The sequence below is a fragment of the Danio rerio genome, chromosome 4, assembly GCF_049306965.1.
Source record: "Danio rerio strain Tuebingen ecotype United States chromosome 4, GRCz12tu, whole genome shotgun sequence".
In the NCBI taxonomy this organism is placed as follows: domain Eukaryota; kingdom Metazoa; phylum Chordata; class Actinopteri; order Cypriniformes; family Danionidae; genus Danio; species Danio rerio.
The window spans coordinates 12,955,037-12,971,350 of NC_133179.1; the positions used below are offsets into that span (position 1 = coordinate 12,955,037).

A 16,314-nucleotide genomic window follows, 5' to 3' on the forward strand; every position below is an offset into this window, starting at 1 on the left:
GCTGGATAAGTTGGCGGTTCATTCCGCTGTGGCTACCCCAGCTTAATAAAAGGACTAAGCCAAAAAGAAAATGAATGAATGAATGAATGAATGAAAAATATACTGCAGCCAGATGAATGACTGAATGTTCATTGACTCCTGATGCCTTTCCAAAATGTCATTGAATGAAATACATCAGCTTCCTACCTGAGGAAGTCATGCTGATCAGGAAGATAAATCATTCAATACTGCATTCTTACCATTGTGTTCTGGACATAGGTCAGGCTTTTCCCAAATCTGTGAGGAAATGTTGATGTGAATTCCTAAAAAAGATGGAAAGATGCTTGGTCCATATTATCGCATTTTAATGCAGATGTTTTTGCTTTACATGAATTTTCAGAATCCATAAACTACCTTAATCATTCATCACTTGCAACTTACATGTAGAAAGTGATTAAATTACATCAAACAGTGAAGAAACAGTATCTTATACTGCACAATCCATTTTAAGTGAACGATAAGACATTTCATCTGTGGCTACATAGTAAGCCTACCAATATTTTACAGCTACTGAGTTGACCTTGAGTTTGGCGGTCTCTCCTTTAAATGTGTTGTTTAAAACATCCTAAGTGAGCAAACAGACATTTAAGGCAAAGAGTGGAGATGTGAGGCTGTGCACAGATAAAAACATAAAAAAATTGTTCACCCATAAATGAAAATGGTGTCATCATTTGCTCTCCTTTCGTTAATTTTCTAAATTTTTTTGAGGTTATTTATTTTGTAAATATTTAAAAAGAATTCTGAGAACCAGAAGCTTTTTTTTTTTTTTTTTGTAAACCATTCTTCACAATACCTTCTTTTGTGTCCAATAGATGAAAGAAACTCCTGAAGATTTTTAACTACTTGAGAGTGGGTACATTTTCATTATAGGGTGAACTATCTAATTACATGTCATTACATTAAAAATATTATATTTTTTATAAATAAAAAGAAGCCCATTTGAATTGTGTTGCATTGTTACACTATTATTAACAACAACAACAGACAGCATGTTCCTATTGCAATGCAAAAAACAGAACACACAAAACAAAACAAGACTCTAGATATTTGAATTGAGTCAATTCTACATCATCATACTATGATGAAACATTAAACAAAATATAATATGTATATAATTTTTTTTTATCACAGTATCAAGCTTTTATGAGGTAAATGTACTTAACTGTAAATAAAATATTGTTGCAATGCAAAATATCCTAAAAACAGGCTTCATTTTATTTAGTCGATGCACATTTTGTTGGACTTTTGGGTGAAATATGTCCAAATATGTGAGTTTCACCCAGTAGTGACCAAGACATTAACAAGCAGTGAGGAAACATAAACAAATGTGACACATCTCATACGTCAGTCCAACAACAATTGTCCAAGTATTCTTTCCTCAAACAGATTTCCGTCGTTTTCCGAAGACGTTGTTGATGAGTTTGGCCATGGATTTTGAGCCGCTGGGTCGACGGCGGCGCTCCTTGGCTTTGCTTCCCAGACTGGCATTGCGCACAATCTTTGAGAACATGAGCAGCACTTCCTGGTAATGTTCGGCAGCGGAGAGCTCGTAAAACTGACAGCGGCCCTCAGATGCCAGCTTCTGGCCCTCTTCCCTGTCCACCTCACGCATGTGGCACAAGTCTTGCTTATTGCCCACCAGGAAAATCACAGAGTCTGAATCCCTGCAGTCAGAACAGAAAAAAAACAGGCTGAAGCTTTGATCCAAAGCTTGCATTTAAGGCAAACGTGATCAGGAAAATTGACCTAAACAATCTACTACAGTATTAATTTAGGATACATTATTTGATGATCACTAAAGTAAATGTTTTGGCATTGCTATCACTGCATGCTACAGTTTTAGCTACAGGAAAGCTATCTTAAGATGCTTTACTATTTTCTAGCTTAAATTCAATGTTAAAATTGCTATCCCTATGTGCTACAGTTTGAGCTACAGGAAGGCTAACTTAAGATGCTTTACTATTTTCTAGCTTAAATTCAATGTTAAAATTGCTATCCCTATGTGCTACAGTTTGAGCTACAGGAAGCTAACTTAAGATGCTTAACTATTTGCTTGTCGCTTAAGTTTTAATGTTAATGTTATCAGCATGTGCTAGAGTTAGAGCTACAGGATGGCTAATTTGAGATGTTTTGTTATTTTCTAGCTTAAATAAAAAATGTTTTATTATTTGTTGGTATAGCTTAAGTTTAAATCTTAGCATTGTTAGCAGAAGATGCTACAGTTTGAGCTTAGGCTACATTAAGATGTTTTATTATTTGCTAGAAGTTTACGTTTGGATGTTAGCATTGCTATCAGCATGTGCTACAGTTTGAGCTACAGGAAATCTAACTTAAGTTGTTTTATTATTTGTTAGTAGCATGTGTTTGAATGGTAGCATGTGCTACAGTTTGAGCTACAGGAAAGCTAACTTAAGATGTTTTATTATTTGTTAGTAGCTTAGGTTTGAATGTTAGCATTGTTAACAGCATGTGCTACAGTTTGAACAACAGGAATGGTAACTTAAGATATTTTAATATTTGCTAGTATAGCTTTAATTTGAATGTTAGTGTTGCTAGCAGCATGTGACGCAGTTCTAGCTGCAGGAATGCAAACTAAAAATGTTTTATTATTTGCTAGTATAGCTTTAGTTTAAATTTTATTGTTGTTAGCAGCATGAGCTACAGTTTAAGCTACAGGAAGCCTACTGTAATTTAGGATGGACATTATTTACTACTTGCTACAAAATAACATTATGAACTTTTAAGCACTAGCTTAAGTGATTTCTACATTTCCCTAAAATTTTTTTAGAATTTATCAAACTAACTTGTTTGAGTTGGGTCTTTTTGCTTTTGACGTTTGTTTTCTATTTAATTTAATTTAATGGTAATGTTTTAGTAATTTAGTTGTAGTTTTAAAAATGAAACTTTTAAGTGATCTAGATAAAATTAAATTATTTTATATGAAATAAATATAACATAACAAATATAACATTAATAAATAAATCATGAATTAATAACAGAAGCGCGTGCAATATTTGACAGATTTCTCCAATAAGCTGAATTGATCTCCAGTTCACCTACAGAATACACATTTCTCAATAGCCAAGGCTAAACTAAAAATAGCTGTTTTTTCCATTGAAATTTGAAGTCCCTGAGTCACCAGCTCATCCGCATCACCCACATACTCAATTCAGCAGTCTTCAATGCGGAGGAAAACCAGTGAATAGTGGACTCCCACATATAACAGCACTCTTATAAATGGTATATACAGAAACAGGCCATGTCCTGCTGCCTGAGGGTGTTGTTGTGAACAGCATGTACCTTTTAGTGGCTCCCAGGTGAAGCTCACGGATCAGGTGAACGATAGCTTTGGCCGTGAGGAAGGAGGAACGATCGCTGATGTCATAAACAACCACAAAGCCATCGGCCCAGTGGATCTGCTCATTAAGAGTCGACTTTCCATCGCATGGCTGCAGAAATAATATAATCACAGAGAAAACAAATTGAATAATATATGGATTAACACGATTCATGTAACTGTCTGTCAATCATTCAATCAATCAATCAATCATGATCACCAGAGATCTAACTCTCATCGATCGCTGGGAAACCTTCCCTTTCCCGTAGACTACAGTTCTGCCACTATAAAGAACTACAAATCCCGTCAAGCACTACACACGCACACCTGTTCCTGTGTTCTGTTGATTACACACACACGACTGGGAGCTGCTCACGAACTGATTAGATAGACTATTTATACAGCACACAAACCCATAGACTTTGCTGAGTCTTGTTTACTGTATTTGTGAGATTACAAAGCGTTTTCTTTTGTTTTGCCTTTTTGAATTAGTCCCTTGCTTTGTTTTAGTGTTTATTCCTGTCTGCTGCATGCCTTCCGACCACTCTCCAGTTATTTGAATACGACTATAGATTCTTTGTTTGTACATAATTTACCGTGTTGACCGTAGCTTGACTGACCATCCTATTAATAAACCTGCATTTGGATCCGCACCTCCGTTGTCAGCATCCCATTCACATTACACAATCAATCAACCAATCAGACAACCAATATATCTGTCAATCAATCAACATAATCAATCTTTCTTCAATTAATAAATATATCCTTCAATCAATTTATCTGTCAATGTATCCATTATTTAATCAATCAATAAAAAAAAACAATCAATCTATTTATCCCTCTGTTTAAAGTGTTATTTTTATATGCCTCAGTGCATTTGGTATGTTTTATGATTGATTAATAATAATAATACGATGCGTAAACAGAACAAATATTAAAAGTCACTGTTTCATAAACAAATCTGTTAACATAATCTTAGCATCCCTTTAAGTAAAATGGATTCCTTTTGTGGAAAAATGTTCTAATAAATAATAAAATGCAAGAGCTTTTTAAAACTTGCATAAATCCGGCATAAATGGGCACTACTACTCTTTATTTTAAGGTGCTTTACTGTCGTTAAAGTAGATTTTTTACTCTATAGATTTAGGCACTTGAAATTTCAGATAAAAAACTGTTTAGTATTCATCACTGTACTATTATATAAACCCATAGTCTGCTTAGTTGGGAAAACTTCATTAAGTTTAAAAATGGTTGTGTAGTTTACTATATTATCCCCTTCTATGTGACTTTTTCCAGTTTAAATCTGTAGAAAACATAGTGACTAGAGCTGATTGTATTATTCCACTTAGAAAAACTTCTTTAGGTTAAGTTTATTTTTTTAAAGCATCACATCAGTGGAATCTGATACCACAATCTGTTAGAGAATGTGAATCTTTTAAGTCATTTAAGTATAATTTTAAGAAATGGCTTCTTATTAATAAACATTGTGAACACTAGGCTTTTTGATAGTGTTGTTGTGGTGGTTATTTATTCGAGTATTGTTTTCAGCTTGAATTTGTATTTTTATTGGCATGGCCTTTTACATCTGGGGACTATCAATGAAAACTAGTCTAATTTGAGTACATTTGTATTCTTAGCTCCAACCACCTCCAACTCATACCTGCTTAATAGTCTCTAGTAGACTTGAACAACTTGATTAGTTAGATCAGCTGTGTTTTATTGGGATTGGAGGAATACTGTACGGCCCACCAGGAATCCAGTTTAAGACCTATGCTCTTGGTAAATGTTGATTACACTGTCCTTTGTTGTGAATAATAAATAAACTTAAACTTATAGATAATCAGGAACCAATCTAAATTAATTTTACCACTAATAATCCACATTTATAAATAAAAATACTTCAGATTGAGCTTTAACTTCTTATAATGAACCACAGAGATTCCTTTAACTGGCTAAACATCCCCGATTACACAAGATGGGATTGAGGGGAAAATCAGGATAATCAACTGGACCCCCAAGAGGCACAGATGGTCCCCAATCACATAATGACCAACAGATTGATTAAATAACTGGATTTTATCCAAGAGGAAAGCATGGTGATCCTCCTTAGACTGTATTTTGCACCATGTTATTAATATAAATAAAGCTTAGGCAGGAGAAAGCATTTTAATATACTAATTTACTGTGTGGTTACATTTCCAAAAAACATAATAGGCTGAATATAGTCTGATCTGTGAATTATATGCCGGCTTATGGAAAGATTATAGAAGGAAAGCTCTGCAATACTCATTAATGCCAGGAAAGACAGATGATACTTGCTTTCTACTGGATATGCACTAATAGTTAGGGTAACTGTTTTTGCTTTTTATGCCAGGGAGTCTGGAAAATGTCTAGCCAACGGTGAAACACACATGCAATACATTTCATTCAGTGCTTGCAGTATACCTGTACAAACAAGCAAAGGGTATGCAATTAAAAAAAAAAAAAAGTGATCTGTTATGCCACTGGAATATAGTTAAGCTTAAGTTAAACCATAAGGTGGTTGTGCTATGCTTATGGCATATAATTACAGTTGCATATGGACATACCTGAGAACAGGGGTCATGCAGTTCTAGATTAAGCTGTCTTGCATCAATGGACATGCGCTTTCTGTAAATGCACTCTGCGGAGGAAAGAACAGATCGCATTAGGCACAAAAGATTCCTGTATGTGATTCATTGGCACTGTTTTTAGCCTATTTGGCACTGCATCTAATAGTGGCATCGCTACAGTACAGCAAGTCGGTCATTCAGATATAGAAACTGGGATTATTTACATTTACAAAACAGAAGGCGTGTATGTTATAGAGTTTTATAGTTACTGATTTTGTTATGTATATTGTATGCATTAGGTGTTTCATACACTTTTACGGTGTTTCGTTTTAGCAAGCAATTTAAATGCAACCCTGAAATGACAGTAAAAAGCAATGAAATAAATGTAAAATGAAATGCGATGCAATGAAAATTTATGGTCATAAATACCTGATGATGATGCATATTCACCAATGAAGCGCCTGGTTAGAAATCTCACAATAAGTGCTGTGGATTCAAGGAAGAACACAATAGAAGACATTTTATTCAGGCTGCGTTACATAAAAATAAATGTATACTCATAATAATAAAACAAATATGTTGTTTTTTTTGGCATTATTGATTATATTGACATTACTAGTCACTTATTTGCATTGAAAATAACATAAGCAGGCCATTTTAGTAGATATGCATATTTTTGGGCACAGTGTAAAATCGTTTTCTAAAAATATCCACATTACAAATATGCTGCCATGACAACATGACATCTACAACACTAAAACGACAGGCTAAACATCAATAGAAAAACAATAAAATATTGTTAAAAAACAAAAGCCAAAGCAAATATTGTTTTTAAACGTATTTCACATTTCTTTTGGAACCATTTTAAATATATATAATGCTATAGAAATTTGAAAGTGAAACAAAAACAAACTAAATATACAGTTTGTAGACTATACATACCTGATTTTCCGACACCCTCGGATCCCAGAACTGCAACTTTAATGTCATTCATTGCGATCTTGAAGCGTTACCCCGAATGATAAAGGAATGAAACTGAAACGCGTCTCTTCAGTTTAGCGCAAGCTCCACATTTTATTTACTGTGTGTTCTGCACGGACTGTCAGTGAATCCTCATCCTCTGCTCTCTCAGAGCCGTGTGTTGATCTCCACAGACTCGCGCTGAGACTCCACTGCTCGGCTATTCACAGCATCCTGACGTCACGCTGACGCAAAGCTCACACAGCTGGAGCCAAAACAACGCAGGACCGGAGAGTGTGAAACCGGTTGATCTTTACTTGTGCCAATCTGCACTAATATTTCATGCTTTGTATTTGATCAAACACTCACCGATATTTAGAACAAAAAGGTTCTTGTTTTGAATCCAGGACACTCTTGCAAAAGAGAACAAATTTAAGAGGTTTTATGGTTCACTGAAAAATATGAATAATTGGATTTACTTATGTTTTTTTTAGGTAAGTGGTTGCAAACAATTTGTCTGGGCTGAATATAAACAAACAAATTAAGTTTCAATTTTATGAAATATATATATATATATATATATATATATATATATATATATATATATATATATATATATATATATTTAACTTTTACCAAAGTGGTCATTCTGAATATTCATACAAAATTAAGATTTGTTATTTCATATTTATATTCAAAGTTTCTATTGAGATATAAGAGTTAAGCTTTGCGCGCATGCTTTTAAAAATATTTTTTGTTATTGTAATTGCCCTCAATACACAATATTTCTAGTGATATAGCCTTTAATTGTACACAAGTTATTAGACAACCCCAGAAGGTGCTTATACTGTAGCAAACAGGAAAGCAACGTATTTTTTCATCACAGTTAAAATGTCTATTTTTAAGGTATGAAATACCAATGCAATCTCACAGCAATTCGTACCTTTTTGATTTAGTGGCTAATTCGAATGAATTTGTTAGATTTAATTCATACTATTTAGTACAATTTGCTCATCAACCATTGACGGTTGGGGTTAGGGGTTAGGTTGGGTTCAACGCCTCCTTTTTAAAATCTTACATTTTTGTACGACTGAGTCAAATTAGAGACTAAACTGACTAAACGTGAAATACTTTCTTATGAGATCTGGCTGGAAGTACATATCTGAAGTAAATTATTTTATTGCTTTTAGAAAGTTATGTTTTTGTTGTCAAATTCATGGTTAAGTCTAAATATGATACAGCTGTGGATACGCAAATCAATATAGCATTATTTTTTTATGACACTGTATAATAATAATTCTTATTTTTACAGTACTGTGACAGTTTGGGTTAGGGGTAGACGTTAAAAATACAATTTATTGGGTAATTTAATAAATAACATAAATAATACTTGGTAGAACTACTGTTTTCACGATAATGTGACAGTTTGGGTTAGGGGTAGATGTTAAAAATGACAATTTATTTAGTAATGTAATAAATAACATTCTAATACTTGATACAACTACTGTTTTCACAATACTGTGACAGTTGGTTTAGGGCTGGGGTAGGGGTAAAACACAATTAAAGGGAAATTTAATAAATAATATAAATCCTTTTCGTTTACTTTCGGCTGCAACCGTATCTGATCAAGCAACAACCCAAATTCATAGGCACAGGAAAAATAGCGGACACTGAAGTGTATGTTGTCAACTCTTTTGTAATTTTTTTGTCATTATTTTTTAGAGGTTTTCACCTTTATTTGGATAGGAAAGTGGAGATTTTACAGACAGGAAATGTGGGGAGCAGAGATAGGGGAAGGATCAGCAAAGGACCTCAAGCCAGGACTCGAACTCGGGTCGCCGTGAGCACCTTGGTGTCGACGCACTAACCACTAGACTATTGGCGCCGACAACTCTTTTGTAATTTTATTTAAATCTCAGTGTTAGAATGAAATATACACACATTTAGGAAAGGTCACAGTTCTACCGTTATATAGATTTTATTTAAAGTAGGCTAAATAATATACAAAATTTAAAAACAAACAAAATTTCCGCCTGCAGTGATGTAAGCAAAACGCTATTGGCTATTTTGGAAAAGAGGAGGTACTGGTATCCCCCACCTTGTCTTCAGCAGAAATGACCTCACATATTAAACAAGGAACTTCAGTAAACCTTTAGAATACCTTTTTTTTTGACTCTCTGTTTGCAGACCTTGATCACATCTAAATGTCTAAATGCATTGAGTCACTGCCGCATGATAATATAAAAAGCTAAATGTTGTTCTGAAGCAAACAGCTTGTCTAATAATAAGGTGGGTTCAGTCTGTGGGTGTTGTTTGGCCCTTCACTGATGGATCTGTTACATAAGCCGATCCTCCACACAATGACTCACACTCATAATAAACAACATTTACCAGCTCAATGGCGTTTCAAGACACATGAGCTCATACAGAAGTTTGCTTATCAACAAGTCTGCATATTAATAGTGTTTGAGATTTGATGTTGGCACAGCAGTCCGAAAGAGAGTCGATCACTTATCAAGAGTCATTATAATCAGAGATAGCAGAGGCTGAATGTGATTAGAGGCGGTCATGATGGAACTGCAGATAAATCTCAAATGCTTCTTGTGTTTGATGGATCAGGAAACGAGATGTTGAACTCATTGTAGTACATGTGGCTGAAATGTGCCCATGAGGTCCCATTCATTATTGAGGAATAAACAGAAAATTGGGGATTTAAATCAAATCAAGCTTGAACCTCAATAAACCCATAAAAATGTAAACAAATATGTAATTACACGTGATGGAAAAATGAACATAATACAAGAAAGCTTAAAAATTGAGCTCAATGTAAATAGTTTGAAATAAAAATGGGTAACAGCTTACATGAAGATCTAATTTATAACATTACTAAATGCTAGATCAGATTATTCATTCATTCATTTTCTTTTCGGCTTAGTCCCTTTATTAATCTGGGATCGCCACAGCAGAATGAACCGCCAACTTATCCAGCATATGTTTTACGCAGCGGATGCCCTTCCAGCTGCAACCCATCTCTGGGAAACATCCATGCATTCTCATTCACACTCGTACACTACAAACAATTTAGCTTACACAATTCACCTGTACTGCATGTCTTTGGACTTGGGAAAACGGAGCACCCGGAGGAAACCCAAGCGAACGCGGGGAGAACATGCTAGATCAGATTATGCAAGTTAAAAAAATATTTTATATTCATTGTTAGAAATATTGGCAACAAAAATAAAGAGATGTATCTATAATATATACATTAACAAATGAAATCAATTGTTTTGTTTATTTTTGTGATCCATAAATCTTTGTTCTTTGTTTGAACAGAACTTCTTTTTGATGCTGTTTTCATAGATGAGCTGTGAAATACAGCAGATATTGAGCTAACTTATTAAAAATTATATTATATTAAACACTTGATTAATATTTCATTAACATTACCTGTATAATCTATTGAGTTGAGCTTAAGAATGCTCACAGATCAAGATAAAGGTAATGCACTAGAACAGGGGTTGTCAAACTTTTCAGCCCGTGACCGCTGAAATGACAACACCAGTGACTCGCGACCCCCTCTATGCTCGAAGGTGGTTATAAGCATACAAATATTGCATACATTGGTGCATATACACTAATAGGAACTGTATAAACAAAATTTGTGACAGCACAAAAAAGTGCAAAAGTATATATTTTTTATAATCATTATTCACTTGTTTATTTAATATTAATCTCACTTAATGAGAATATTGAGCACAATGTTTAAAGCACAAGACTATTCTTGGTTTAATTTTGGAGACTTGGAGCCACTTGAAGATCCTCTTCCTTGCTCAGTCATGGCCTTTTATTTTTTGAGTATTAAAGTTTAACATCGTACCGTAATATCAATCAGCTGCAACTGACTCTATTGCTGTGGGTCTATCCCAGGGGTCGCAATCCAGTGGGGAAAAAAAAAAAATTAAAGGCTGATGACTTTTTATTGGCATGTTTTTTTTTTTTTTTTTTAAATGTAACTATTAAAAATTAAGTACATATTGAGTATATTATAAGCTAAAATAATTAGCCCTAGTGCAGGTTATGGATAAAATATGATAACTTAATAAAAAATATGAGAATTTTGGAAATCACCAAGTGACCCCCCCTCATTGTCTTGTGACCCCCACTTTGAAAACCACTGCTCTAGAAAATTGTGCATATTCATGCAATGATTTTATTATTACCTTAATTCAAAGTCTATAAGTATCTCTTATGTATGGTACATAGTTACGATATTTAAAAAAAATCAAGTTGAGGTCACTGAATAAATTTTCTCTATAGTTTAAAGCATAATTAGCAAATGTAACGTCATTGTGTATATTGCATACATATAATTTTGCACCATGGCATACTTGAAAAATTAGCATACAACTGCAGCATGCTAATTACACCTTGTTTTTTATTTTAACGATTATATATATATATATATATATATATATATATATATATATATATATAACATCATTATTTTTAGGGGATGCTAAACAAACAGTTTGAAAATTAATATCATAGTGGTTTTCAAATTGCTTAAAATGTTGCTGTAAATTACAAAGATGTTAATTTGTGTAAACACTGACAACATGTAAACTCAGTCTAACGACAAACAACAACAACAGGGTATATGCACAAGGACTTTTTTCAGTAACTTAAAAGTAAATTACAAATCAGTAACCCAGCTCAAGCGCTTCCAGTAAACTATCACGGCGTTACAAAATCGGCACGTTTAAAGTCTGTTTTCTTCAAAAACGAATGACTCAATGATTGCTATCTGATATAAAGTGGATCTCAGGTGGTACAAAAAGCACTGCATTAAATTCCTCCCGCTTCATTTCTTTAAAATATGAAAATGAATTTACCACAGAATTGGAGTTTCTGTGATTGCCTGCTGCTCCTGACGGTGCTTGCGTTTAGACGGCTTTTCATCTTGTTTTATGCTTGAACAACTAAATGAATGCTTAAGTCTATTTAACTGTCTATTTAGACTTTAATTACATTAAAACATCATGGCTGTAAAAAAAACATATGAAACTGAAAATAGTCACATTAACCTTTCACCGGAAGTGTATCTGTGGGTGAAAAAACACTAGGTGTGCATATACCCTATAGTACAGGGTAGGCCATTTATATGGATACACCCTAATAAAATGGAAATGGCTGGTGATATTAACATCTGTTTGTGGCACATTAGTATATGTGAGGGGGCTTCAAACTATTTCATAAAGTTACGTTTAAAACCAAGCATTGTTTTTCTTGTGAAATTCCCAATACGTTTATTAAGGTGTATCCATTTAAATGGCCCACCCTGTAGACTACAGGGCAGTATTTGCACACACATAGTATTTATTTATTTATTTATTTACAAAATAACATTGGCCTGGCATGCAGAATACAGCATGTTTAGTGGTTTTCATATGCGTGATTTAGTATCATCTTGACATTGTCTTCCGTGCACAAAACTATACATCCACAGACCCAAACAGAAAATCTGCAGTATTTCTCCATGAGGAAACTCTCTGAGAGCGTCTGAGGCTTTCGCTTGCTTTGGCCAGAACTTGAAAGCACATCTAAATTGAAAATATCTGCGAGGAAAAAAAGAAGAAGAGGACAATTCATAGTAGCAGAAGCATTTTAAGTCTGCAGACATTTATCAAACTAATCCAAGTAGACAGGGAAGCTCAGGAAGCCAGAAATACTGCGTGAAAGTGAAGGAAAGCGAATTTCTAGTCCTCATCGAAACCCTCCGACTGATCTATGGCTTCATTTTCATCTAGCCGGCCGCTTCAATTATTATTCCCTCTGAAAATCAATATTTCAACTAGTTTTCCACGTTTTTGCTTCCCATTGTGTCTTATGGTGATATATGAGCGGGGTTTGATTCTGACTAGATCCTGCACATTTCTAATGGACTGAGATTGGATAGCAAATGGTGGATTGTGATCATCAAAATAAGCAAAATGATCTGAGAGGGAGAGAATGAGGGAAATTCTTGAACAGCAAAACCGACGACAATCAACTATGAACATTATATGTCAATTAAAAAAAAGCAATTCACCATTACAAATGAAATGCAAATGCTAAGTGGGAGGTTAAAAGGTTGTGTTTTTCGGAACAAGTTAAGTGCTTATTCCATGTTAATGTTGTTTAAGAATGCAGATGATTAATTTGCACACATTTCTAGCTCAACATTGAATGAATGAGTTTAAAATTATTTCTTTTTTTTGGACATATTAGAGTCAAAGGCGTTCACAGGGGGTTTTGGAAATCTCCAATTCAGATAAAATGATATTAAAATGTATAGTTTGGCAAATAATGTATTAATATATCACTCTGTAAAGATCTTAAGAATACAGATATGAAAAAACAACATGTTTGCTGTATGTAAGTGATGCTGAAGTGGAATTTTTGTTGTTTTTTTCATGTGAATGTTGTTTAAATAGGCAGATGGTTAATTTGCATATACAGCTGAAGTCAGATTTATTAGCCCCTCTGAATTATTAGCCCAGTGATTATTTTCCCCCAATTTCTGTTTAACGGAGAGAAGATTTTTTTCAACACATTTCTAAACATAATAGTTTTAAGAACTCATTTCTAATAACTGATTTATTTCATCTTTGCCAGGATGACAGTAAATTATATTTTACTAAATATTTACAAGATATTTCTATACAGCTTAAATTGACATTTAAAGGCTTAACTATGTTAATTAGGGTAATTAGGCAGGTTAGGGTAATTAGGCAAGTTATTGTATAATGATGGTTTGTTCTGTAGACTATTGAAAACAAAAATAGCTAAAAGGGGCTAATAATTTTGTCCTTAAAATGGTGTTTAAAAAATTAAAAACTGCTTTTATTCTAGACAAAATAAAAAAATAAGACTTTCTCCAGAAGAAAAAAATATTTTCAGACATATTTAAAATTTAAAATATTAAAAAAAAATATATAATAATTCTGACTTCAACTGTGCATTTCTAGCTAAACATTGAATTAATGAGTTTAAAAATATTATTATTATTTTTTGACATATTAAGAGTCAAAAGCTTTCACAGGGGGTGTTGGGAATCTCCAATTCAGATAAAATGTATAATTAGGTAAATTATGTATGAATATATTATGGTGTAAAAATCTTTAGAGTACAGATATGGAAAAAAAAACATGTAAGTGCAGTGAAGTGGAAATTTTTGGTTCAGTGCTGAAAAACAAAACTAATTTTGAGAAAACTGCCTTTAAAAATATAAAATTTCAAAGAAAGAAACTGATTAAGTGTGACTAAAACACAAAGTGTATTTTGGACATTTTTGTAAACTAAAAAATGAAAAACAATAAAAATAAAATTGTGGAAATGTAATTATCATAATTCAAAAATGATCATCAAAAATGATTTTAGAGGGAGAGAATGAGTGAAATGTCCAAACCACCAAACCAACGGCAATCAACTATGAACATTATATGCCAATTAAAAAGCAATTAACCATTAGAAATGAAAGGCAAATGCAAGTGCTTTCGGAACAACTGTGTTTTTATTTGCAAATGTTGTTTAAACATGCAATTTATTAAATATGTGTTAATTTGCATACACTACTTGCACAAAAATCTAACCATTGAATGGAGTCGGGTATAAAAGCACAAAATTAACAGGTGCAAAAAAAAAAAAAAAAAAAAAAAAAAAAAAAAAAGATACAACTTTTGGTCTGCAAATTCTCCACACAGAAAAAACATGCTTTGAATCTCCACTGATACTGGCTTATTTTCCATAGAAGGAATCACTCTGGCCCAAAGAGAAGCAATATCTGTGACATTTTCCAGTCCCAACAGCTCAATTTCATATCTCCACTGGCTACTGTCAAGGGCATAAATATTTAGGCTCAGCAGATCCATCTTATTTCTGTTTTATTTCGTTAGCAATTGTGAATCATCTAAAGAGAGTCTGCATTTAAACTGTTATCAGTGACCAGTGATATCTTAATATACTGCAGAATACAGAAGGAAAATATTATTTATAGCAAAGCTTGGATTTTAAAGGTCAGAAAATTGACAGTGAAAGCATTGATGCAATAGAACAAGATTACAATAAAACTGATAATAAAAGATGCACACTTAAAATGAAGCATGGTCATACTACAGATTACAGAGTTACGATGTTGCGTATGACACATTTTAACGGCAAAATTAACTACACTTTTACATACAGTATCATGAAATTATAGGTCATTTCTGCCAGATAATTCTTGCAATTATTTTAACAAATGCTGTGTTTTTTAACTGCAAAAGTCATTTTTTTTGCAGAATGTGAAGAAAAAGTTGACTAAGTACTAATATTTTTAATGTTTTTACTTGTTTCCCACAAACTGTAGTCATATAAAATATAATTAAGTGAAAAACTATAATTAAAATAGATTGCTTTATCCTATTAATCATCTTTCAATTCCTTTAACATACCATTTGACCTTTAAGATATAGTTTGTGGATTACTTTTAGATATAGATTACTAAATGTGCATACCTTGGATTACTTTTAGATATAGTTTATAGATTACATTTAGACTTGGATTACTAAATGTGCATACTTAAGATTACTTTTCAGTTTAGTTAATGGATTACTTTTAGACTTAGATTACTAAACGTGCATGTCTTAGATTACTTTTAGATATAGTTTGTGGATTACTTTTAGATATAGATTAGTAAATGTGCATACCTTAAATTACTTTTAGATTTAGACTACATTTAGATATAGTTTATAGATTAAATTTAGACTTGGATTACTAAATGTGCATCCTTAAGATTACTTTTCAATTTAGTTTATGGATTACTTTTAGATTTAGATTATTATTAGAGCATATCTTAGATTACTTTTAGATATAGTTTGTAGATTACTTTTAGATATAGATTACTAAATGTGCAAACCTTAGATTACTTTTAGATTTAGATTACTTTTAGATATAGTTTAGAGATTACATTTAGACTTGGATTACTAAATGTGCATACTTAAGATTACTTTTCAATTTAGTTTATGGATTACTTTTGTTATAGTTTGTGGATTACTTTTAGATTTAGATTATTATTTGTGCATACCCTAAATTACTTTTCAATTATTTTATGGATTACTTTTAGATTTAGATTACTAAATGTGCATACCTTAGATTACTTTTACATTTAGTTTGTGGATTACGTTTAGATAGTTTGTGGATTACTTTTAGATTTAATTATTATATGTGCATACATTTGATTACTTTTAGATATAGCTTGTGGATTACTTTTATATTTAGATTACTAAATGTGCATACTTTAGATTACTTTTAGATATAGTTTGTGGATTGCTTTAGAATTTAGATTACTTTTTTAATGCCTTTAGTATA

General features: G+C 32.7%; 2 protein-coding genes across 20 annotated transcripts in view; both read right to left on the reverse strand.

Annotated features, from left to right (window-relative positions):
• Nucleotides 1-16,314, reverse strand: part of arhgef39 (Rho guanine nucleotide exchange factor (GEF) 39) — a 105,891-nt gene that overhangs the window by 10,062 nt on the left and 79,515 nt on the right. For 2 of the 19 annotated variants that reach the window (XR_012401531.1, XR_012401552.1), the window contains exon 14: nucleotides 11,583-12,542. The exons of 14 other annotated variants lie outside the window; for them this stretch is intronic. The gene's annotated coding sequence lies outside the window, so the exon portion shown is untranslated. Of the gene's footprint in view, nucleotides 1-11,344; nucleotides 12,543-16,314 lie in introns of those variants that run through there. 3 more of the 19 variants (XR_012401541.1, XR_012401534.1, XR_012401539.1) reach the window with 3 other exon arrangements.
• rergla (RERG/RAS-like a) lies at nucleotides 795-7,107 on the reverse strand. Its single transcript, NM_001002494.1, is given in 5 exon segments — nucleotides 795-1,703; nucleotides 3,340-3,488; nucleotides 5,965-6,038; nucleotides 6,397-6,453; nucleotides 6,910-7,107. Coding segments are annotated over 5 exon segments (618 nt in total). The 5' UTR covers nucleotides 6,962-7,107; the 3' UTR covers nucleotides 795-1,417.